This window comes from Notolepis coatsorum (assembly GCF_963971535.1).
Source record: "Notolepis coatsorum genome assembly, chromosome: 6".
Taxonomy (NCBI): Eukaryota; Metazoa; Chordata; class Actinopteri; order Aulopiformes; family Paralepididae; genus Notolepis; species Notolepis coatsorum.
Window position 1 is genome coordinate 69,274,903 of NC_140170.1, and position 25,000 is coordinate 69,299,902.

The following is a 25,000-nucleotide window of genomic DNA, read 5'->3' on the forward strand; positions in this document are numbered from 1 at the left end:
TTGACTATTCTAAATCCTTGCTCCACAATGGTGGAACGAACTCCCCACCACAGTTAGGACCCGACCAATTTTCCGCCGTTGACTAAAAACAATCAATAATATTATGTGGAAAAAGAAACAACTAAACTTCGTTAATACTAACCTTTTACTACCATGCTCTTTGCTACTAAGTAATCTACCTTGACTATATTACTGCCTACTATACTAATATGTCTTTACTACTATGCACTCAAGACTGTATCACTCATGTTCGACACTGTTTGACGAACATTGTTGTACCCTTCCTGCTGATCTGTTGTCTGTTGTTATCGCTTTGGATAAAAGTGCGAGCTAAATGACTAAATGTAAATGTAAAATAGGCTAACATTTATTGTTTTTAACTTGTATTCGGTTCATATGTTTTGCCCCCATTAGAAGTCTTCAGTCTGTCAGTTTTGGCCGCCACACTGCTTCCTGTTTACTTCTTACCAGGGCATCTGTGGGGTATTAAAAAGTCTTAAATCTGATTTGCACAGATATAAAAAAGCCTGGCTGTTGGGAGATGAAAATAGCATTAAATATATGTTTTTTTTGCGGTGCTACCGGGAGCTCGGTGCGTCTGGTGAGAGCTTGTATGGAACACGTGAGAATTTAAATTGGCGTGTAAGTGCAGCCGTCATTTCAGTGTCGCTATGTGTTATAGGTTTTTTTTGCCAGTATGGTCTTGAAATTGGTATAACAAAAAGTTGGTTTTAAAAAGGTCTTAAAAGAAAACGCCGGGGCGCCAGAGTGGCGCACCACGTAACGCACTGCAATGCAACTCCCGGACCCGGTAACCTTTGCCGAATGTCTCCTCCCCATATCTTCTCCCATCCTTCCTCCAAAAAAATTATTAAAAAAAATTATAAAAAGCACACGCCAACATTTTTGGGAAATTGGCTTACGGTCTTCTCCAGAGAGAGACAAGAAGATAGATACCAGTCTCCTCTCTGTGCGTTCAGTAGAAAGCTATCTGGCTGCATGTTAGCCTAGCTTAGCACAATGAATGGAAGCGGACAGTGCCGGTTAGCCTAGGCGTTGTCCAACTAACACCTCTCCCGAAGGCTAACCGGTCATGTCCGCTTCCATTCATTGTGCTATATTATCTTAACAGGTTTTTCTCACGTCTCTCTCACTCTTTCACCATAAATCCTCCGCTCCTCTGCTGACCTCTCTGCTGTCGTCTCTAATGCCGTCGTTTCATCCCTCGCTCCTCAGCCTCCCGCGCGTCCCTTAAGCCTTTATCCTCCATCATTATCAAAACCGGTCCCTCCCCCTCTCCTCCCTCCCTCTTCACCTTTGACCTTTCACATCAGCGCTCTCCCCCTCAGCCACCTTACCCCCTGACGCCTCTCCTCCCTCCCCCCTCTCTCCACCCTCCCTCTCTCCCCCCTCCCTCCCATCCTCTCTCCCCCTTCCCTCTCTCCCCCTTCCCTCTCTCCTCCCTCCCTCTCTCTCCCTTCTCTTCTTCCGCCTCCCTTTATCCCCTCCCTCTCTCCTCCCTCCTCTCTCCCCCTTCCCCCCTTCCTCCCTCTCTCCTCTGTCCTTCCTTTCTCCCCCCCTCCCTCTCTCGCCACCCTCCCTCTCTCCCCCTTCCTCCCTCTCTCCTCTGTCCTTCCTTTCTCCCCCCTTCTCTCCCTTCCTCCCTCCTCCCTCTCTCCACCGTCTCTCCTCTGTCCTCCCTCCTCTCCTCTCTCTCCACCCTCCCTCTCTCCTCTCCTCCCTCTATCCTTTCCTCCCTCTCTCTCCTCTCCTCTCTCCTCTCTCCCAGTCCTGAATGAGACAGATGCTGAACACGTGTTGAGATCCGCTCCTCCATCGTTCTTCCACGCTTGTCCCTGTTGCTTACTTCACCAGCTCAGCCTCTGCTTTTATTCAAACCAGTCTCTAGACCTCGTTATGGTTGCAGTGTTATGTGAAGAGAAATAATCCTGAGGCAAATATCTCTTTCAGTCAACTTAATTCACCCTGAAGCTGTAGCTCAGCAGCGCCAGAGCCCCGTCTAGACTGGACCGGCCCCAGTTAGTATTAAGAACATCTTAACCCACTTCTTGGGGTAAAGCACGTGTGAGTTAATGCTTATAGACGGTGACGTAGGTTGAGGGGAGCGTTGTAGGAGTGAGACGTTGAGTCATGGTGTCCTATTCAAACAACCCAGCGGCCAGTCTGTTGTTATTCCATCTTTTTCCCCCCTAACAAATCTCTTAATTACATCGATATTGTGTCAGAACAGTATTATACTTGTAGGTGAAGTATTTACCTACCTTGTTAAGGAGGTAGAGCAGTTCGATTCCCGCTCCTCCCGGGCAGCGTGTCGAAGTGTCCTTGAGCAAGACACTTAACCCCTAACTGCTCCCGATGAGCAGGTCGGCACCTCGCATGGTCACCTCCGCCGTCAGTGTGTGAATGAGTGAATGGGTAAAAATGTGAGGAACAAATTGTAAAGCGCTTTGGATAAAAGCTGCTATATACAGTAAATGCGCCATTTACCATTTCGTTTAAATCTTGTAATCCATGCATCCATGTTATTGTTTTCAGAAAATCTTAGTTAACCCTTTCACTACCACACTACAGAAGGTTAACCTTTCACTACCACACTACAGAAGGTTAACAATCTGTAGTGTGGTAGTGAAAGGGTTAACCGTCTGTAGTGTGGTAGTGAAAGGGTTAACCTTATGCAGTGTGGTAGTGAAAGTGTTAACCTTCTGAAGTGTGGTTGTGAAAGGGTTAACCCTTTGTTGTGTGGCAGTGAAAGGGTTAACCTTCTGTATTGTCGCGGTTAAAGGGTCAACCCTTTGGTAGTGTAATAGTGAAAGGGTTAAGAAAAGATTGTGCCAGTAAGACATTGTCATGTTGATACGTGAAGATTCTGTTTTGGCAAAACAGAGTTTGTTTATAGTAGCGACACCTAGTTTGCTCATTATTTTTCTTTAGTCTTTAATAAATCCATGTATTTGACTTAACTTGGTTCCAAAACTAAACCAGCAAATAGAACCCAGCCCTTCTGCTGATGTCACTTCAAATATCATTAACGCCCTGCTCTGTCATAGACATAGTACTGTTTCAATACAACAGTTTTACTGGTCGTTTTAATGTGATTTGTATCATCTGATTACACCAGGAGGTGTTAAGTGACCGCTCTTTAAGTGACCGCTCTTTAAGTGACAGCTCTTTAAGTGACAGCTCTTTAAGTGACTGCTCTTTAAGTGACAGCTCTTTAAGTGACCGTTCTTTAAGTGACTGCTCTTTAAGTGACTGTTCTTTAAGTGACTGTTCTTTAAGTGACCGCTCTTTAAGTGACCGCTCTTTAAGTGACTGCTCTTTAAGTGACTGTTCTTTAAGTGACTGCTCTTTAAGTGACTGTTCTTTAAGTGACTGCTCTTTAAGTGACCGCTCATTAAGTGACCGTTCTTTAAGTGACTGCTCTTTAAGTGACTGTTCTTTAAGTGACTGCTCTTTAAGTGACCGCTCATTAAGTGACTGCTCTTTAAGTGACTGCTCTTTAAGTGACCGCTCATTAAGTGACTGCTCTTTAAGTGACAGCTCTTTAAGTGACAGCTCTTTAAGTGACTGCTCTTTAAGTGACTGTTCTTTAAGTGACTGTTCTTTAAGTGACCGCTCTTTAAGTGACCGCTCTTTAAGTGACTGCTCTTTAAGTGACTGTTCTTTAAGTGACTGCTCTTTAAGTGACTGTTCTTTAAGTGACTGCTCTTTAAGTGACCGCTCATTAAGTGACCGTTCTTTAAGTGACTGCTCTTTAAGTGACTGTTCTTTAAGTGACTGCTCTTTAAGTGACCGCTCATTAAGTGACTGCTCTTTAAGTGACTGCTCTTTAAGTGACCGCTCATTAAGTGACTGCTCTTTAAGTGACAGCTCTTTAAGTGACTGCTCTTTAAGTAACAGCTCTTTAAGTGACCGTTCTTTAAGTGACTGCTCTTTAAGTGACCGCTCTTTAAGTAACAGCTCTTTAAGTGACAGCTCTTTAAGTGACAGCTCTTTAAGTGACTGCTCTTTAAGTGACCGCTTTTTAAGTGACAGCTCTTTAAGTGACTGCTCTTTAAGTGACAGCTCTTTAAGTGACAGCTCTTTAAGTGACCGCTCTTTAAGTAACTGCTCTTTAAGTGACAGCTCTTTAAGTGACAGCTCTTTAAGTGACAGCTCTTTAAGTGACCGCTAATCCTGCTTTGTGAAACAGCAATACTCCCCATGGCTAGTGAGTGAGTGAGTGAGTGAGTGAGTGAGTGAGGCAAGAACCCACACACTGCTAACTGACAACGAGAACAAATCCCATAAAGTTACACAAATATACAGTAGCTTTTTTTTATTTTCAGCATGCTCAAAAAAAGCACACAGAGCTGTATCTTCTGCAGTGTCACCAGCGCACTCAGACAGACGGACAGGAACCATGTGTGTGAGTGTGTGCGTGTCCGAGTCCACCAGTGTGTGTTTGTGTTCCCTGATGAGTCATCAATCAATGTTGACTCCCTCTTCTCCTCTTCCTCCCTCGCTCATCCTCTCTCTCTCCTTCACTGCACCGCCCCATCTATCTATCTCTCTCTCTTTCTCTCTCTCTCTCGCTCTCTCTCTCTCTATATATATATATATATATATATATATATATATATATATATATATATATATATATATATATATATATGTTTTGCTGTCATCATTTATAACCCAAGCTATAACCGTAGCCTCCACCTCCACGGCCCTCAGGTCCTCCACCACTCTATCTGTCCCCCGTCATCAGCCCTCCCCCTCAGGATAACTGGCTCCTGATGGATAACAAACTGGCTCCTAATTGACTGCAGGGATGGGTGGAGAGGTGGATGGATGGGCGGACAGAGAGGAGGATGGACAGACGGAGGGATGGATGGAGAGATTGCTAAGAGGGTTAATGGATGGATAATCTCATACTCCTAGACTTTTGCACTTACATCAAGCTATGTGATGGCAAGCTATCAGGTGGCAAGCTATGAGATGGCAAGCTATCAGGTGGCAAGCTATGAGATGGTAAGCTATCAGGTGGCAAGCTATGAGATGGTAAGCTATCAGGTGGCAAGCTATGAGATGGTAAGCTATCAGGTGGCAAGCTATATGTGATGGTAAGCTATCAGGTGGCAAACTATGTGATGGTAAGCTATCAGGTGGCAAGCTATGGGATGGTAAGCTATCAGGTGGCAAGCTATGAGATGGTAAGCTATCAGGTGGCAAGCTATGAGATGGTAAGCTATCAGGTGGCAAACTATGTGATGGTAAGCTATCAGGTGGCAAACTATGTGATGGTAAGCTATCAGGTGGCAAACTATGTGATGGTAAGCTATCAGGTGGCAAACTATGTGATGGTAAGCTATCAGGTGGCAAGCTATGGGATGGTAAGCTATCAGGTGGCAAGCTATGTGATGGTAAGCTATCAGGTGGCAAGCTATGAGATGGTAAGCTATCAGGTGGTAAGCTATGAGATGGTAAGCTATCAGGTGGCAAGCTATGTGATGGTGAGCTATCAGGTGGCAAGCTATGTGATGGTGAGCTATCAGGTGGCAAGCTATGGGATGGTAAGCTATCAGGTGGCAAGCTATGAGATGGTAAGCTATCAGGTGGCAAGCTATGGGATGGTAAGCTATCAGGTGGTAAGCTATGAGATGGTAAGCTATCAGGTGGTAAGCTATGAGATGGTAAGCTATCAGGTGGCAAGCTATGAGATGGTAAGCTATCAGGTGGCAAGCTATGAGATGGTAAGCTATCAGGTGGTAAGCTATGAGATGGTAAGCTATCAGGTGGCAAGCTATGTGATGGTGAGCTATCAGGTGGCAAGCTATGTGATGGTGAGCTATCAGGTGGCAAGCTATGGGATGGTAAGCTATCAGGTGGCAAGCTATGAGATGGTAAGCTATCAGGTGGCAAGCTATGGGATGGTAAGCTATCAGGTGGTAAGCTATGAGATGGTAAGCTATCAGGTGGTAAGCTATGAGATGGTAAGCTATCAGGTGGCAAGCTATGAGATGGTAAGCTATCAGGTGGCAAGCTATGAGATGGTAAGCTATCAAGTGGTAAGCTATGTGATGGTAAGCTATCAGGTGGCAAGCTATGAGATGGTAAGCTATCAGGTGGCAAGCTATGACAACTGGGTGGATGGATGGATGGATGGATGGATGGATGGATGGATGGATGGATGGATGGATGGATGGATGGATTAATGGTTCGGTGACAGTCGCACATTATCGATGTAGACTTGAGTCTTGAAATTAATCAACGTCGTCACATTAATCTCTCTCTCTCCCCCTCTCTCTCTCCATCTCTACCCCTCTCTCTCTCCCTCCCCCTCTCTCTCTCTCTCTCTCTCTACAGAGTAAGGAGGTCGGCATACAGCTACAAGAGGATCTGATGAAAGTTCTTAACGAGCTTTACACGGTGAGAGAACACCTGCTACAGACACAGACACACACACACACACACACACACACACACACATACACACAGTGTTACTCCTCTGTCTGTCACGCTTGGATGAGTACACACACAGTAATGCGTTGTGTACATCCGTATTGATTCTGTAGGCGTGTTGACAAGACCTCCTGAAGGTCAAACCTCCCGTCAGCTGCTAGGTGTCCCAGTCTTCTCACGCTGTCACACGCTGCTGCTTCTACATACATGTAGGACGGGGAATAAATACTGTTATTGTCTTTTATATAACAATATGTATCTGTTGCAATCCATGCTGTTTTCATGCTAGCTCCGGGCTAGTTAGCCCCAAATTAATGCAAAGGCAATGGGGGTCGAGCGTCTGTCTGTACAAGCTGATTGATTAGGTTAGGTTAGATTAGATTAGATTAGGTTAGATTAGGTTAGATTAGGTTAGGTTAGGTTAGAGTAGGTTAGATTAGATTAGAGTAGGTTAGATTAGGTTAGGTTAGATTAGGTTAGATTAGGTTAGATTAGGTTAGAGTAGGTTAGAGTAGGTTAGATTAGATTAGAGTAGGTTAGATTAGGTTAGATTAGGTTAGAGTAGGTTAGATTAGATTAGAGTAGGTTAGATTAGGTTAGGTTAGATTAGGTTAGATTAGGTTAGGTTAGGTTAGGTTAGATTAGATTAGGTTAGATTAGATTAGATTAGAGTAGGTTAGATTAGATTAGGTTAGGTTAGGTTAGATTAGATTAGAGTAGGTTAGATTAGATTAGATTAGAGTAGGTTAGATTAGGTTAGGTTAGATTAGATTAGATTAGAGTAGGTTAGATTAGATTAAAAGGGTGGCATCCAACCAGAGTACAAATGTAACGGTAAAGTGCAACAGCAATATACAATGCACAGGTGATCAAACTGGGTCTAAAATATATAAATTAGGACCAAGACAACTGCAACCTACTTGTGGTGCTCTGTGGTGGAGTAGATTCCCCTCGTCTGCAGTCAGCCTTCGCAGACAGGAACTTGACCTTGCATTGGTTTGTGGCAAACTGGCCGGAGCTGGTATGAGGAACGGCACGTGTTGTGCTCAGAAAGGCCTCCACCGATTAACAACAAGACTTTGAAGAGATCACAGCTATCCCTTTAAAGCGACAATGTGTAATTCACCAAGTTCTGGAGTGTGAGCAAACTGAGAGCACCGACGCTTCGGCACGGCACTCTGCTCACGGCTCTGGCCTCAGACGGTCTGGTGAGACACAACACTAAGCACAAGTTTTTTTTTTTTTTTATCCACTTTTTCTCCCCATTTTTAAATTTTTCTCCCATCTCAATTTCGTAGTATCCAATTCTTCCCTCCCCTGTCTTGAACGTTGCTAGACTATGCCTCCCACTGGTCGGCTGTAGTGAGGACCGAAGCCTTGCATCATGTGTCCCCTCCGGTACACGAGGAGGCAGCCTGTCCCATCTTTTCTCCGCAGCAGCTCGATCTCTCAGTGGCGAGGAGTAACGCGTGGGAGGCTCACGCTGCCCCCGATACTTCCTGCTTCCGTCGCACCAGCGTCACCAAACCGACCTGTAGGAGTCGCTGTCCACAACGTCCAATCCCCACCCACCGGCTTTCCCACCCTCTAACACTTGCCAATTGTGTTAGTATGAACGGCCGGCCAAGCCGGTAGCAACGCAGAGAGCTGGGCTCGATACCAGCATCTCCTGCATTAGAGGCGAGCGCCTTGCCCACTGCGCCAATCAGCCGCCCACTAAGCACAAGTTTCAAGTTAAACATTTAGTTATATTTGTCACATATACAGGTACATAATAATAATAAATACATTAAATTTTTTAACGCGCTTTATATTTGTAACAATCTCAAAAGTGCTACATGAAAGGAGATAAAGATAAAACATTTCAAATGAATAAAACAGCCAATGAAATGAAATAAACATTCAGATCAAAGTCAGCTCTTGCAGCTAAAAAAGAAAAGATCACGTTTTTTAAAACAACACAAGGCATCAGTGTAGGTCCATTTAGGCAAATGCCTTGTTAAAAATAAATGTTTTTAGTCCCCTTTTAAATGCCTCAACGTGGACTGTGGTGCTCTCAGATGGCACTGTGGTGCATAATGTGCATTACAGTGACATGCTTGGTTCTGTATGACCCTCCTGAGATTGTGCTTGAAAAATATACAATATACAAAACTAAAATGTACAAAATGCAAAAAAAATACGAAATGCAAAGATGACGTATGGCTTAACCCTTTCACTGCCGCACTACCAAAACGGTTAACCCTTTTCACTGCGACAATTCACAGAAGGTTAACCCTTTCACTGCCACACAACAGCGGGTTAACCCTTTCACGGCCACATGACAGAAGGTTAACCCTTTACTATCACACAACCGACGGCGACCGTAAAGTAAAGGGTTAACCTTCTGTCGTGTGGCAGTGAAAGGGTTAATGGAGTAGCAGTGCAGCTCATTGTCGTGTGTCTCGCCAGACGGCCTGAGGCCAGAGGGGCGGAGCCTGCTGATTATTAAGTTGATTATTAATAGAAGATTAAATGAAAACAATTAGGAGGACGAGAGCCGGCGTTGCTGATTGGCCGACTGCACGCGTAGGTAGGTAGGACACGTAGCGGCTGCAGACGGTTCCGCTTGACGACATCAACAAGGTTCTTTATTACGGCTGCAGTGTTTTCCGATACGACGGCTGACCTGAAGTACAAACTGTTCCCATAGCAACAGAATCCCAGTGACACACGTCTATATACTGCCAGAGGGGGTTCAGACACACTGTGTGTGTGTGTGTGTGTGTGTGTGTGTGTGTGTGTGTGTGTGTGTGTGTGTGTGTGTATCTCTGTTCTGTTGTGTGTGTGTGTGTGTGTGTGTGTGTGTGTGTGTGTGTGTGTATCTCTGTTCTGTTGTGTGTGTGTGTGTGTGTGTGTGTGTGTGTGTGTGTGTGTGTATCTCTGTAGTGTGTGTGTGTGTGGCTTTAGGGTGTGTGGCTGTAGGGTTTGTGTGTGTGTGGCTGTAATGTTTGTGTGTATCGCTGTAGGGTATGTGTGTGTGTGTGTGTGTGTGTGTGTGTGTGTGTCTATCTCTGTAGTGTGTGTTTGCGGGCTAGGCTTCATACAACAGCAGGGGTCTAAACAGCAACCATCTAACCTGCTGTTTAACCAGCCAGGCTCGTAAAAGCAGCCTAATGCTGTAATTACATGTTAAGAGACAGGAATAAACCTAGCCTGGTACACACACACACACACACACACACACACACACACACACACACACACACACACACACAGACACACACACACACACACACACACACACACACACACACACACACACACACACACACACACACACACACACACACACACACACACACACACACACACACACACACACAGAGAGAGACCCACAGACAGTCAGACACACACACCAGTGGGTGTCCCCCCGTATTTGGGGAGGAGACTGGTATTAGTGGAGAGCGGCATAATGATGGGCCTGACGGTGGTCACAGGGATAATGCTGACACTGCACACACACACACTACACATGCACACACACACACTACACATGCACGCACACACACTACACATGCACACACACACACTACACATGCACACACACACACTACACATGCACGCACACACACTACACATGCACGCCCACACACTACACATGCACGCACACGCACATACACACACGCACATACACACACGCACATACACACAATGCACATACACACAGCTTTTCCATGTGTTTAGTGCACGTCATACCCAGTCACTGTCCAGGAACACATTAGTGTGTGTGTGTAGTGTGTGTGTGTGTGTGTGTGCGTGCACCACTACGCTGAGTATGAGACTCAACATTCCCTGGCAGGGCAGTGGAATGTCGGAGCGCTGAGCCTCTACAGAACGCATGGTCCTGGCATTCCAAGGAACGTGCCTGACGTCGAGCTTGCATGGACTAGGAGTGTGCGCGTGTGTGTGTGCGTGTGCGTGTGTGTGTGTGTGTGTGTGTGTGTGTGTGTGTGAAAGCACAGCTGCAGTGCTCCTTTCTGTCTGAAGGATGTGACCTGCTTTAATATACAGTTGAGAAACATTCTTGATACAAAGGTAACAAGAGAGAACACACAACTGGAATGTACACACACACACACACACACACACACACACACACACACATTGATCTCTCTAAAGGTCTCTTGCTTCTTCCCCCTCTCTCCTTTATTCTCTCTCCCTCTTAACTGCCTCCATCTCTCCCTCTTTCTTTCTCTCCCTCTTTCTTTCTCTCCCTCTTCCCCCCTCTCTCTCTCTCCTCTTTCTCCTCTTTCTCACCCCCTTTATCTCTATTTCCTCTCTTCCTCTCTCTCCCTCCCCTCTCTCTCTTCCCCTCTCTCTCCCTCCCCCCTACCTCTCTATCCCCCTTTCGTTCTCTCTCCTCCTCTCTATCCATCCCCATACCTCCCCCCTCTCTCTCTCCCTCCCCCTACCTTTCTCTCTCTCTCTCCCTCCCCCCTCTCTCTCTCCCCCTCCCCTTACCTCTCTCTCTCTCCCCCTAACTCTCTTTATCTCTCTCCCTACCCCTACCTCTCTCTCTCACCCTACCTCTCTCTCTTTATCTCTCTCCCTCCACCTACTTCTCTCTCTCCCTCCCCCTACCTCTCCCTCCTCTCTCTCTCCCTCCCCCCTACCTCTCCCTCCCCCTCCCTCCCTCTCTCCCCCCCATCCCCCTACCTCTCCCTCCCCCCCTCTCACCTCCCTCTCTCTCCCTCCCCCTACCCCCCCTCTCTCTCCCCCTACCTCTCCCTCCCCCTCTCTCTCCCTCCCCCTACCTCCCTCTCTCTCCCTCCCCCTACCCCCCCCCTCTCTCTCTCCCCCCCTCTCTCTCTCCCTCCCCCCCTACCTCTCCATCCCCCCTCCCTCCCTCTCTCCTCCCTCCCCCTACCTCTCCCTCCCTCTCCCTCTCCCCCCCTCTCCCTCCCCCTCCCTCTCCCTCCCCCTCCCCCCTCTCTCCCTCTCCCTCCCCCCTCCCCCCCTCTCTCCCTCCCCCCTCCCCCCCTACCTCTCCCTCCCTCCCTCCCTCCCTCCCTCCCTCCCTCCCTCCCTCCCTCTCCCCTCCTCCCTCTCTCTCCCCCCTCTCTCCCTCCCCCCTCCCTCCCTCCCTCTCCCCCCTCCCTCTCCCTCCCCCTCCCCCCTCTCTCCCTCCCCCCTCCCCCCTACCTCTCCCCCCTCCCCTCCCTCCCTCCCTCTCCCCCTCCCCCTCCCTCCCCTCTCCCCTCCTCCCTCCCTCTCCCTCCCCCCTCCCCTCCCTCCCTCTCCCTCCCCCCTCTCCCCCCCTCCCTCTCTCCTCCCAGGTGATGAAGACGTACCACATGTACAACACAGACAGCATCAACGCGGAGTCCAAGCTGAAGGAGGCTGAGAAGCAGGAGGAGAAGCAGATGGGCCGGTCGGGCCGGCAGGAGGACCGGCAGACGCCCCGCTCCCCGGACACCCTGGCCAGCGTGAAGACGGAGGAGAAGCACGTGCGCCGCTCCAGCGTCAAGAAGATCGAGAAGATGAAGGAGAAGGTAAGGAGGGAGGAGGAGGAGGACCGCTTCTGGTTGGGTTTCTGGGGCGAGGAAAGGAAAGGAATTGCAGTGATTCAACAATAGGCCAGGTCACTGTTTAACTTTAACAGGGTTCACACAAGGTCCTTGAAGTGCTTAAAGTGCTTGATTTTTTTACCAACAAATGTCAAGGCCTGGAATTCCTTGAAAACAGCCAATTTTTTTAACAAGGTGCTTAAAAGGTAATTGAAATTTAAATCAACCATTCGTGTTACAAAGGATCAGATTAAACCGAATATATATATTTATTGATTGATATATATTGCATAGTATTTGTATATCGTTTGATATCCCTTGTATATTCCTTGTACATATACACGGAATATCCCTTTAGCCTAGCACAGACCATAATATTTCATTCTCCTATTGGACAGCGGTCCACAGGCGCCAGAGCCGTGCCTCCAGAGTCAGGTTCAAAGTCACCGTCAAGGCATGTCTGTGCATGCCCGGCCTTGCCCAGGACTACGAGACAGAAATGAGGTTGGCACTAGTTTGTTCGCCGTGCATATAAATATGGCGCAGGTGAATACAGAAGCACTTAGTCAGAAGTCCAGAGTTACCAATAAGTTGAAGCCTCACCCACGATACTCCGTGCGGTGAAGTATGGCCTGTTTGGCCCCAAATAGAGCATTGAGACCGCGTGCGAATTAATAACTGAATTGTCAGAGTTTGGCGCTATACCGTCGAGTGCGACATATTTCTATTAAGTCAGTAATAGTCTATTTGTGTATAGTGTATCGTGCGGCTAAAGTTCTACAGTGACCAGCATCACCAACGCTTCCTCGTATCAGCTAGAGTGCTTATCCAGGCTGGGCTGCTTTCATGGCGCTTTCACCCGAGGAGACCTAGACGAGAACCGTGTGGACATGTACACTGGATTAATCTACCCGACGACTACATAGCCCTTTGCGGCTGGATTATATTTGCTTTGGTCCTGTGATTTATGGAGCGGAGAATCGCCGACGCCTACACGTGTGGGATTTACCCTGTGAGGAGCCAGGTCGAGTCGGCGCCTCAGAGAGCCTGAGGCCGGCTAGCTTTCTTCACTGTGGAGCTACAGTCTACGGAGAACAGCTGTATTCGTCTGTGGATCAAGAGACTATTGCACCGTCTCCTGTACTTGGAGTCTCCTTAGTCATCGTTGACCAGACGCTCTACTACCGACAGATCCTCTGCCCCTGCTGGCTTACAACCGGGGGGACCCTTCCAGTATCTCCCGCTATATATTACTAGTGTACCATAGATATAATTCCCTAAGATTCAGGTTGTATAATTACCTCCTGCGTAACCAGAGAATGGACATTCATTGTTGATTTGCCTACGCATATTCCTTTGCCTTATAAGCGCATCCAAAGTATACAGAGAAGTATATTATGTACCTTTTGCTGCAATAAATACTTGATTATACCTTTGTGTGGAACCGATTCAATGTGGGAAGTGTTCATCATATTTATATATCATGTACTGTATGGCCAGTAATTAAAGTACATAAAGCGGTAGTGGTTTAATGATACCATACTTATCAATACAGTCAGGGAATTGTACCCCTCAGTTAAAATTGGTCCTTCGAGCCGGAGAGTAACTAGTGTAATATTAATATAGTGGTATTAATATTGACATGGCCTATGATGAACACTCCACAAAACGGTTCTCCTAAAGTAGATCGCCCGCAGCGTAGACGGCAGACACCTCAGTACTTAGAGGATTACGTTGCCAATATACTACCTAGCTTTCTACAGACTGTAAACGCGGAAAAAGTAGATAGTAAAATTATGTCCGACCCTATCGACCAGGCTACCCCGCCAATAGAGGCCCTAGTGGGTTCTAACGTAACTGACCAAGCTCACGGTAGGGACCAGGAGGGACCCGACATGACTTTACCCCCCGCCAAGACCGAAGAAGTAGTCCCCGGAGAGCTCCAGGATAAAGACAGCCCTCCAGGGATGGAACTCTACCCGCTACAAGAAGAGGAGAGCACCCCGGAGATAGATCTCCAGGACTCGCCACAGGAGAACAGATCTCCAACGAGTACTGCCAGGAGCGGATCACCTCAACCAGCGTCTTCCCCCAGCGAGGCGGACAAGATGCTGGCACAGGCATTCCTCGCCAGCCTAGCAGCCTCAACAGAGCGCGATCGACTCCAAGCACAGACGCTTAGTGAGCGCGAACATTCTTCCATGGAAAGAGAACGCCTTCAGGCGCAGCAACGGAGCGACGAAGATCGTATACGTCAGACCACGTGAGCGGATCGGCGCGGCCGAGAAATCCGCTCTTCGCTCTTTAAAGCTTGGTCCGCTCCGCTAATCACTCATGTTGACCCCGCCCCCAAGTCGCTCTCCGCTCGCTCCCCGCTCACCTTGAATCGAGCGCTCCCCGCTCCCCGCGCCAGATCGCTCGGCAGTTTTTTTCTTCTTTTTTTGGAGCATGGTGTAAATGAGCTCAAACTACAACAGTCTACACCCCCTGGGCCCCTTAACAATTGTTTGTATTGAGCCGCATTGTAATTGTAGCCATTCTGCAATGTTAAATAACGTTGTTTATCCATTCACTATCTCTATTAAGCGATGATAGGCTAGCCGAGCCACAATGCTATGGTCGCTGCCATTAACGTTAGCATGTAAGCTAACGTCAACATCAATGGCGTCGATATACTTTTTCTAACTGGAGTGAGTGTGGGCGTCTCTACAGTGACAAAGCCTGAACGAACAGCCTATCACAGGTTCACCCTTCTCATTGGTTGAAAATGGCCTTCATGTTTGTACATCGCCATCTGTTGCTTTGGCATTGTACTGCATGTATATAATACATCAGTGTTAAACCACTGTGAGCGGCCTGGAGTGGATTGGAGCGGAGGAGAACTCTCGCTCCGGACGTCGCGCCGACTCATTTTAAAACCCACTCCTCGCTCACGTCAAAACCGGCCGCTCCGCGCCCCGCGCCGCTCACGCTCCGATCCGCTCACATGCACTGGTATACGTCTAGAGATTAGACGCCTTCAGACGGAAGAGAATATGGTAAGGGACCGGGCCGAAGCCCAGCGCGCCGCCGCCGAAGCCCAGCGCGCCACTGCCGGTGCCCAAAGAGAAGCAGAGCGCGACCTCGCTCTCACCAAGCGCGAAGCCGAGCGCGACCGATTACAAGCGCAGATAATGGAGCAGCTGATCACCAGGGCCACACCCCCTCCCTCCGCACGGGGTTCCAGGGCCTCGTCAAGACAAGGGTCAAGGGCACCCTCCCCTACCCGATCAAGCGACCCTGAGCCCGACCACCAGAGAGAGCCTATACCCCCCTCCGAACCCCTTCCCCGACCGGTCCAAGTGAGACCCAGCTACAAGGAAGAAACGGTCTACACCGCGGAGAGGCTAAATAGACGACTACAGGATCTAGAGGACCTGCCAGAGGAAGAAGAAGAGGGAGAGGAGGAGAGTCAAGCCCGACAGCAGCACAGTACTCCACAGGACCAGGAGGTCCAGTACAGCCCAGGCTCTACCCCCGCGGCTCTGCGCTACAGACCCCCGACTCAATTCACGGGTGAGCTTGACGCACGACCAGCCCCGAGGAATAGCACCTGGATACGCGGGCCATGGTACCCAGCAGGTACCAGCCCACCAAGAGGCGTAAGAGGAGACTCGCCTAGGAGGCCTCTCTTCCAACGCTCACCGATGTGCCAGCCATCCATGGCATCATACATTGGCACACCGACGTTTCCGGACTTCACCCACGAGAACAGAGCACAGTACACGGAGCTACGAATGTGCTTAGAGACAATGATGTCCGATGTAGCTGATGAACCGTACAAGTATGCTATCCTACTGAAGCACCTCAAGGTGCCCCGAGCGCACAATATAGCGCTGGCCTATGCCACCTCTACTACCCCATACACAGCGGCTCTAGCAGCACTCGACCAAAGATATGGACGCATATGGGACTACGTAATACAAGAGATAAGGCATATTGACCGCCTACCCCCAGCCACAGACAATCGCTCACTAGATGACCTGTCTATCAAGGTACAATCCCTGGTAGGGATGCTGGGGGCGCAAAGAGAAAAGGGTATGCACGAACTGTACGCAAACTCTAATGTCGAGAGGATTTTAGAGAAGCTTCCGCCCGCCCGACAAGAACGCTTCAGGCGGCAAAGAGACCACCGTGATCCTAACGGTCCCGAGCCATCCCTCCTAGACCTAGCCGACTTCCTGGCGAGAGAAGTCAACAGCCTACGGTTGGATACGTTCATGCGGAGCACCCCAAGCTCCAGAGAGGGACCTAGGAGAGCAAACGATGGCCGAAGATTGGTGACCGTCATGCACCAATCAGAATCAGTACCGAGCAGCAAGAACCACAGTACCCCCTCGATGAAAGAGAAGTGGAAGATGGTGTGCCCGTACTGCGAAAAGGAACACTGGTTGTCACAATGTGACACGTTCAAGAAGATGACCGCCGACGAGGTGAGTCAATGGATAAAGTCCAACCGACGCTGTTACCGATGTGCGCGCAGTCACATGGCAGCCGATTGCCGCTTAAAGAAGAGGTGTAGTCGGTGTGACGGAGCCCACCTAGATGTCCTACACGACAGTAACAGAAGAAAGCCTGCACCCTCAAGCAGCACAAAGGCAAGTGTTATGTACATTGACCCCGCCAGCAGCGGGGGCGCCCGGGTGCTCTTAAAGGTGGTCCGCGTAACACTGAGTTACCAAGATAAGGTCATGGACACTTACGCCGTCCTTGACGACGGGTCAGAGAAGACCCTTCTCCTCGCGTCCGCTGCGGCCCAGCTGGGGCTGCGGGGGAGCGAAAACCAGATGACGATTCGGACAATAAGAAGAGATCTAAAGACGATAAAGGGCGAGAATGTCTCCTTCACTATCGCAGCAAGCGGGCAGCCAGAGAGACAGTATAGGATTACTAACGCTTTCACCAGCCAAGAAATAGGCCTGTCGCAGTACACCTACCCCATCGCCAAGCTGATGGATAAATATGTGCACCTGCGTCAACTACCTATACCGCTCATAGACGGTGCCACCCCGACCCTGCTGATAGGCTCCGACCATGCAGACCTCATCGTCCCGATAGACCGGGTCCACACATGGCCCAGAGGCTGTCCTGCAGCAGTCGAGACCCGCCTAGGATGGACATTACAAGGCCCCCTCGCTAAGTCTCTTAACCGAACAGCAGCCACTAACTGCCTCCACTCCAGAGTGACAGAAGAAGACACCACCCTCCTACAGCATGTCGAGAGGCTATGGACACTAGAGACAATGCCCTTTAAGAACGAAAAGAAAGACATTCGTTCCAAGGAAGACATTTACGCTATAGCCCTCCTCGAGCAGGGGACAAAGAGAGTCAAAGTCAACGGAGTGATGAGATACGCAACTCCACTCCTGAGGCGAGAGGGTATGCCTACCTTCCACGCCCCAAAAGAAGCGACGGAGCGGTATCTATTGAACACAGAGCGGCGCCTAGCCAGAGACCCCGCTCAAGAGACTGTGTACCGCGCTGAGATTAACAAGCTAATCACAGCGGGACACATAAAGAAAATTGACATTAAAGAGGCCGATCAGACGACCGAATCATGGTATGTGCCGCACCACAAAGTCCACCACAACGGCAAGGATCGTATTGTGTTCAACTGCAGCTACCAGATCGGATCACAAAATCTGAATAAAGAGCTCTTGCCCGGCCCAACACTCGGCCCCTCTCTACTAGGCGTGTTACTACGTTTCCGCCAAGACAAGGTGGCCATCAGCGGCGACATCAAAGGGATGTTCCTGCAGGTGAGACTAGTGGAGGAGGACAAGCCCCTGCTGCGGTTCCTATGGAGAGAGAGGATCGGGGATGAGCAACCAGCCATCTATCAATGGGAAGTCCTCCCTTTCGGAACCACATGCAGCCCATGCTGTGCTACGTTTGCACTGCAAAAACACGTCGCAGAGGACCCAGCAGCTGATGAAGAGGTCCGACAAAGTGTAGGAAATAGTTTCTACGTGGACAACTGTCTGCAAAGCGTCTCGACGCCAGAAGAAGCCGAGGCCCTTCTACTCAAGCTCCGCGCCTCCCTGATCAAAGGCGGCTTTGATCTCAGGCAGTGGGCCAGCAGCGACCCGCAAGTATTGCGCAGCCTCTCCCCCGAGGACAAGGCAGCAAGCAGCGAGACCTGGATGGCGACCATCCCAGGAGAAGCCCAAGAAATGACATTAGGACTAGTCTGGCGCTTCAAAACAGACTCGCTCCATTATAAACACACACCCCTGACCAAGGAGCAGGGAAGGTCGACTGCACTACCGACCACCAGACGGAGTGTATACAGAACACTCGCCAGACAATATGACCCGTTGGGATGTATTCTACCTTACACCACCAGGGCAAAGATGATTGTAAGAGCGTTATGGGACAAGGACCAGGGCTGGGACGACCCCATACCCGAACACCTTGCATCCACATGGAGAGAGTGGGAGACGGAACTCAGCTCACTCCCAGGTGTCAACATACGCCGCAGCTACTCCCCACCCACAGTGAGGTCGGAGACGTGCCAGATGGACCTGCACGTCTTCAGCGACGCCTCCGAAGTAGCCTACGGTTCGGTGGCCTACTTGCGTGCCCGAGAGGAGGGAGGAGAAATACATACTGCTTTCATCCTGGCTCGCTCAAGAATAGCCCCACGAAAGCAACAATCTATCCCGCGTCTAGAGCTCTGTGCAGCCCTAGCAGGAGCGCAACTCGCCACGTTAATCCAACGTGAACTCACCATTCCGGTGCAAAGAACAATCTTGTGGTCAGACTCCACGACAGTACTCACATGGATCCGGTCTGATTCGTGCAGATACAAGGTCTTCGTGGGAGTCAGAGTCACAGAGATTCAAGATTTAACAGAAGTAGCAAGCTGGAGGTATGTGGACACAAAACACAACCCAGCTGACGTCATCACCCGGGGAATGTCCCTGGATGACCTCACCCGTCACAACCTATACAGTGACGGGCCAGAGTTCCTCAAGCTCCCGGAAGAAGAGTGGCCTACACCCACCCCACGGGAAGCGAGTAAAGAGGAGGCCGAAAACAAGAAATCTATGTTCTGTGGATTGAACACACTCGTCTCCACAGACCCCGACATAGACGATTGCCTCACCCTAGAGAGTGCGCAGCTAAAGACATTCCTGTGGCACCACCCAGAGGTTCAGCTCACTACTGACATTACAGCAGCTGACTACGAAGAAGCAGAACTTCTTCTACTACAACGAGCCCAGAGAGACTCGTTCCCCGATGAGCTAGACTGTCTACAGGGAGCAAAGCCCGTCCCATCAGACAGCAGACTGCTCCACCTAGCCCCCGAGAGCGACGCCCATGGTCTCATCAGAGTGGGTGGTCGTCTGCGGAGAGCTCCAGACTTACCGGATGACATCAAGTACCGTCTTAAACAGCCGACACAAGGTCACAGAGCTGATCATAAAGAAATACGACGAGGATGTGCATCACGCCGGGGCAGAGAGAGTCTTCGCGGAGATCAGACGTCGTTATTGGATACTGCAAGGGAGAGAAGCAGTGCGGCGCTTCCAGCGAACCTGTCTAGACTGTCGTAAATGGCGAGCGCAGCCCAGTATACCCCGGATGGCTGACCTACCTCCCTGTCGCCTCCGACTCGGCGACAAGCCTTTTCACTCCACCGGTATGGACTGTTTCGGCCCGCTGTATATAAAGAAAGGAAGAGGAACCGAGAAGCGGTGGGGTATTGTATTCAAATGCATGACCACCCGAGCGATGCATATAGAACTCCTTCCAACCATGAGCACAGACTCATTCCTTATGGCCTTCCGAAGATTCACATCGCGGAAAGGCAAACCGTCTATATTATTGTCTGATCACGGGACAAACTTCAAAGGCGGAGAAAGAGAGCTGAGAGAGAGCTTCCAAGCTATGGGCCCAGAACTTAAGACCCACCTCGCTCCATCCCAGATTGACTTCCAGTTTAATCCCCCGAACGCACCTCACTTCGGTGGAACTTGGGAACGAGAAGTACGTTCAATAAAGACAGCCCTGTACGCCGTGCTTGGGGCCCAGACCGTGGCGGAAGAAGTCTTAATGACAGTCCTCACGGAGATCGAGGGAGTATTGAACTCAAAGCCCCTCGGTTACGTCTCAAGTGATGTAGCAGATGTCGACCCAGTCACCCCCAACACACTCTTGATGGGGCGGCTGGACCCCGCGCTACCACAGACAATGTACAGGCCTGAAGAAGCGAACGGCCGAAGAATGTGGAGGTACAGTCAAGTATTGGCTGACAAGTTTTGGAACAGCTTCCTACTCCACTATCTACCGTCTCTACAGACCCGCCAGAAATGGGTGAAAGAGAGAGACAATTTGACAGAAGGGACAGTCGTCATGATTATCGACCAGTCACTACCCCGAGCTATGTGGCCGGCTGGCCGCGTAAGCAAAGTGATCACCGGTGCCGACGGAAAGGTCCGAGCAGCCGAAGTGCTCGTCCAAGGACGGATCTACACCCGACCCGTGGCGAGGCTAATAGAACTGCCAAGGCTCCCCGATACTATCGATGACGACCATGACCCCATGACTTTGTGAACTGCCCGACCCCTCACAACAGACATTGAGTAGTGGACAGTGCGGTTAATCTGTCTCTGCTTAGCTAATTAGGTGGGACTAATTAGGGTGCGGCTGTTACAAAGGATCAGATTAAACCGAATATATATATTTATTGATTGATATATATTGCATAGTATTTGTATATCGTTTGATATCCCTTGTATATTCCTTGTACATATACACGGAATATCCCTTTAGCCTAGCACAGACCATAATATTTCATTCTCCTATTGGACAGCGGTCCACAGGCGCCAGAGCCGTGCCTCCAGAGTCAGGTTCAAAGTCACCGTCAAGGCATGTCTGTGCATGCCCGGCCTTGCCCAGGACTACGAGACAGAAATGAGGTTGGCACTAGTTTGTTCGCCGTGCATATAAATATGGCGCAGGTGAATACAGAAGCACTTAGTCAGAAGTCCAGAGTTACCAATAAGTTGAAGCCTCACCCACGATACTCCGTGCGGTGAAGTATGGCCTGTTTGGCCCCAAATAGAGCATTGAGACCGCGTGCGAATTAATAACTGAATTGTCAGAGTTTGGCGCTATACCGTCGAGTGCGACATATTTCTATTAAGTCAGTAATAGTCTATTTGTGTATAGTGTATCGTGCGGCTAAAGTTCTACAGTGACCAGCATCACCAACGCTTCCTCGTATCAGCTAGAGTGCTTATCCAGGCTGGGCTGCTTTCATGGCGCTTTCACCCGAGGAGACCTAGACGAGAACCGTGTGGACATGTACACTGGATTAATCTACCCGACGACTACATAGCCCTTTGCGGCTGGATTATATTTGCTTTGGTCCTGTGATTTATGGAGCGGAGAATCGCCGACGCCTACACGTGTGGGATTTACCCTGTGAGGAGCCAGGTCGAGTCGGCGCCTCAGAGAGCCTGATGCCGGCTAGCTTTCTTCACTGTGGAGCTACAGTCTACGGAGAACAGCTGTATTCGTCTGTGGATCAAGAGACTATTGCACCGTCTCCTGTACTTGGAGTCTCCTTAGTCATCGTTGACCAGACGCTCTACTACCGACAGATCCTCTACCCCTGCTGGCTTACAACCGGGGGGACCCTTCCAGTATCTCCCGCTATATATTACTAGTGTACCATAGATATAATTCCCTAAGATTCAGGTTGTATAATTACCTCCTGCGTAACCAGAGAATGGACATTCATTGTTGATTTGCCTACGCATATTCCTTTGCCTTATAAGCGCATCCAAAGTATACAGAGAAGTATATTATGTACCTTTTGCTGCAATAAATACTTGATTATACCTTTGTGTGGAACCGATTCAATGTGGGAAGTGTTCATCATATTTATATATCATGTACTGTATGGCCAGTAATTAAAGTACATAAAGCGGTAGTGGTTTAATGATACCATACTTATCAATACAGTCAGGGAATTGTACCCCTCAGTTACAATTCGCATTGAATGTTTTGTTCATCCACGATCAAATTGTTCTGAATCAAGAAATAGCATTTTCTTTTATTTAAAGTTTACCGGTAACTAATTGTCAGAAATGGGTTTTAAGCCATAAATATTGGATACAAAAATGCATTTAAAAGTGAATTGGATCCTTTTAAATGCCCTTTTAAAATGAAAAATAGTGCTTGGAAAAGTAGTTTAAAGTCCTTGAATTTCATTTTGCAATGTCTGTGGGAAGGAACCCTGCTTTAATATTTACCAGGTATAGAAATTGTGCACACAGTCACGTATTAGGAAGAGAGAAGGACGAGTTATTCACCCAGGCGTCACAGAAGAACAGCTCCATGTTAAATGTTGAGAAACGCTACTGTTTACAACGCCCTCCTTAGAGGTTAACAAGCTCCTCCAGACAGACTGGGCTGTTTAGGTTCTTGTACCACCAAGCAGCCACAGTTAATGAGATAGGGATCAAGAGATAGGGATCAGGTCATTAGCTCCAAGCGTCAAATAATAGGTTTTATGTCCTGAAGGAGAAAGGAACACGTCCCTGGAGTGAAGGAATGACCGCCAGGGAGGAGGGGAGGGAGGGAGGGAGGGATGGGTCACTTTAATATACCTCCCCACCTGCTGTTAGCCTGACTTATTGTGTGTGTGTGTGTGTGTGTGTGTGTGTGTGTGTGTGTGTGTGTTTGTGTGTGTGTGTGTGTGTGTTATGAATGATGTATGAGTGTATGGCTCACTTATTGCTAACGTTGTCCACTGCAGCTGGGGTCTGTCAGAGCAACACTGTTGCTGCTGCACCTCCTATTATAGTAATCAATAGTCTGCCATGTTCATGCTAACATGTACATTATCTCTCTCTCTCTCTCTCTCTCTCTCTCTCTCTCTCTCTCTCTCTCTCTCTCTCTCCCTCCCTCCCTCTCTCTCTCTCTCTCTCTCTCTCTCTCTCTCTATCTCTCTCTCTCTCCATCTCTCCCCCTCTCTCTCTATCTCTCTCCCTCTCCCTCTCTCTCTCTCTCTCTCTCTCTCTCTCTCTCTCTCTCTCTCAGAGGCAGGCTAAGTACACAGAGAACAAACTGAAGGCTATTAAAGCCAGGAATGAGTACCTGCTGGCTCTGGAAGCCACCAACAGCTGTGTCTTCAAGTACTACATCCACGACCTCTCTGACATCATAGACGTGAGTCGAAACGCACATGCACGCACGCACACACACACACACACACACACACACACTCACATACTCACATACTCACTCACTCACTCACATACTCACTCACTCATACACACACACAGGTCTTTTCCATTGTGTTTGTGTTTTTTTGCCCTGTTTTCAGACCAGCGCTGGCCCCTCAGCCAGTCACCTCCTATTAGCCTCAGTGATTTTTAATGAGGACCACCCCCGCAACCACCCTCACCCTTCACTCTTCCCCTCTCTCTCATTCCTCTCCTCTCCTCTCCTCCCCTCCCCTCTCCTCCCCTAGTGCTTGTCTCAGTAAAGCCAGGCATGTTGTAGCTGAGTCTAGGGCTGAGCCCGAACGTTCTGACCTTTGTTCGTTAGGTTGGCATTCGCATCTTAATTAATGGGTTTGAACCTCCGCTTTTTTATTTTTCTTTATTTTACACGAAAAATATGTATCAGAATGTGATATATATATCAGAATATCACAGTACTATGTTGTGTTTACAATCATTCGAAAGTCAAGAGCAAACACAGACACAACAACACAGTCTAGTCGGGATGAGGAGGGGTCAATCATGCAAAAAAGAGAGTTGAGTGACTCACACTCACCCGTCTTATTTCATAATACAATGTTTCCGAATGGACGTTTGGATTAAACCAAGTGTATGCAGTGATGCTTTCCCAGCGGAACACAAGTTACTTAACGCTACACGGGTATGTTATGCACGTTAATTAAGCTATGCACGTTTAGCTGGCTAACGTTTAGATAGCAGGAGCCGACAGCTGAGTCTCTGTCTTGCTGTGTTCACAGTCACACAGTGCATGTGTATTATTAATATCTCATGGTGCCACACATCTCTTCCTTAACTATGGAACATGCTGAGCGTTCAATGCAATTGCATCCTGCTTCTTTTTGCACATGTCAAAGTAGAAGGCCGTTCCCTGGGGGACAGATACCTGCTATAGGCTGCTTCCTTAAAGACCTTGTAGTGGTTAAGACCCCCTGCCGGCCTGGGAGGGAATCCTGACAGAACCGTCCCCCCCCTGTGTCCTTATTGTCTTCCTACTGTCCCACTAAGAAATTTTTTTCCTGTACTTCAAAAAAATCTATTTTAAAAGTATGAGTTATGCTTCTGCCCTTGAACATATGGGGGGTAGGGGGGGGGGGGGGGTGAAGGGCACAGTAAAAATAAAAAAGGACCTCAGTAAAAATTATTTTATTTCACAGATGTTTTGGCTCATTACAAGCCGGGTTCCCACTCGTCCTAGAAAACCTGGGAATTAGATTTAGATTTCCAGTTAGATCGATTTCCAGTTATGGAAAACCCCTAGATGTGTATTGTGTTTGAAACTCAACTGTTTTATTTTTTTTTAAATTATGTTTTTGGTAGATTTTTATTAGTTTATTGGACAAGTCCGGCAGAGAGGAAGGATGGGAGAGAGATACGGGGGAAGACATTCGGCAAAGGTCGCCGGGTCCGGGAGTCGAACCCGGGACGGCCGTGTTGCACTTCAGTGCGTTACGTGGTGCGCCAACCGAAACTCAACTGTTTTATAGCCCAATTGGTTTGGGTTTGACCCACGCTCCCTTTGTGTTGGTCCACCATGGTGTTTGACAAGCTCTTGCTAATTCTCCTCTTATTTAAAGTCCGGTCAAATCCTCACGACTGCAAAACGTACATTTTGTGACGGGTGTGGCAGTCACCTGTAATGAGACACTTCATCATGAACCCTGCATCGTTAAACAAGGACTACAACCG

At 48.8% G+C, this 25,000-nt stretch overlaps 1 protein-coding gene across 1 annotated transcript in view; it reads left to right on the forward strand.

The window, feature by feature from the left end:
* Nucleotides 1-25,000, forward strand: part of srgap2 (SLIT-ROBO Rho GTPase activating protein 2) — a gene marked incomplete at its 5' end in the record, with an annotated part of 224,006 nt that overhangs the window by 174,718 nt on the left and 24,288 nt on the right. Inside the window, 3 exon segments of the mRNA XM_084315613.1 lie at nucleotides 6,370-6,432; nucleotides 11,784-11,999; nucleotides 23,109-23,237. Of these exon segments, the coding sequence (XP_084171739.1) occupies nucleotides 6,370-6,432; nucleotides 11,784-11,999; nucleotides 23,109-23,237 (408 nt within the window).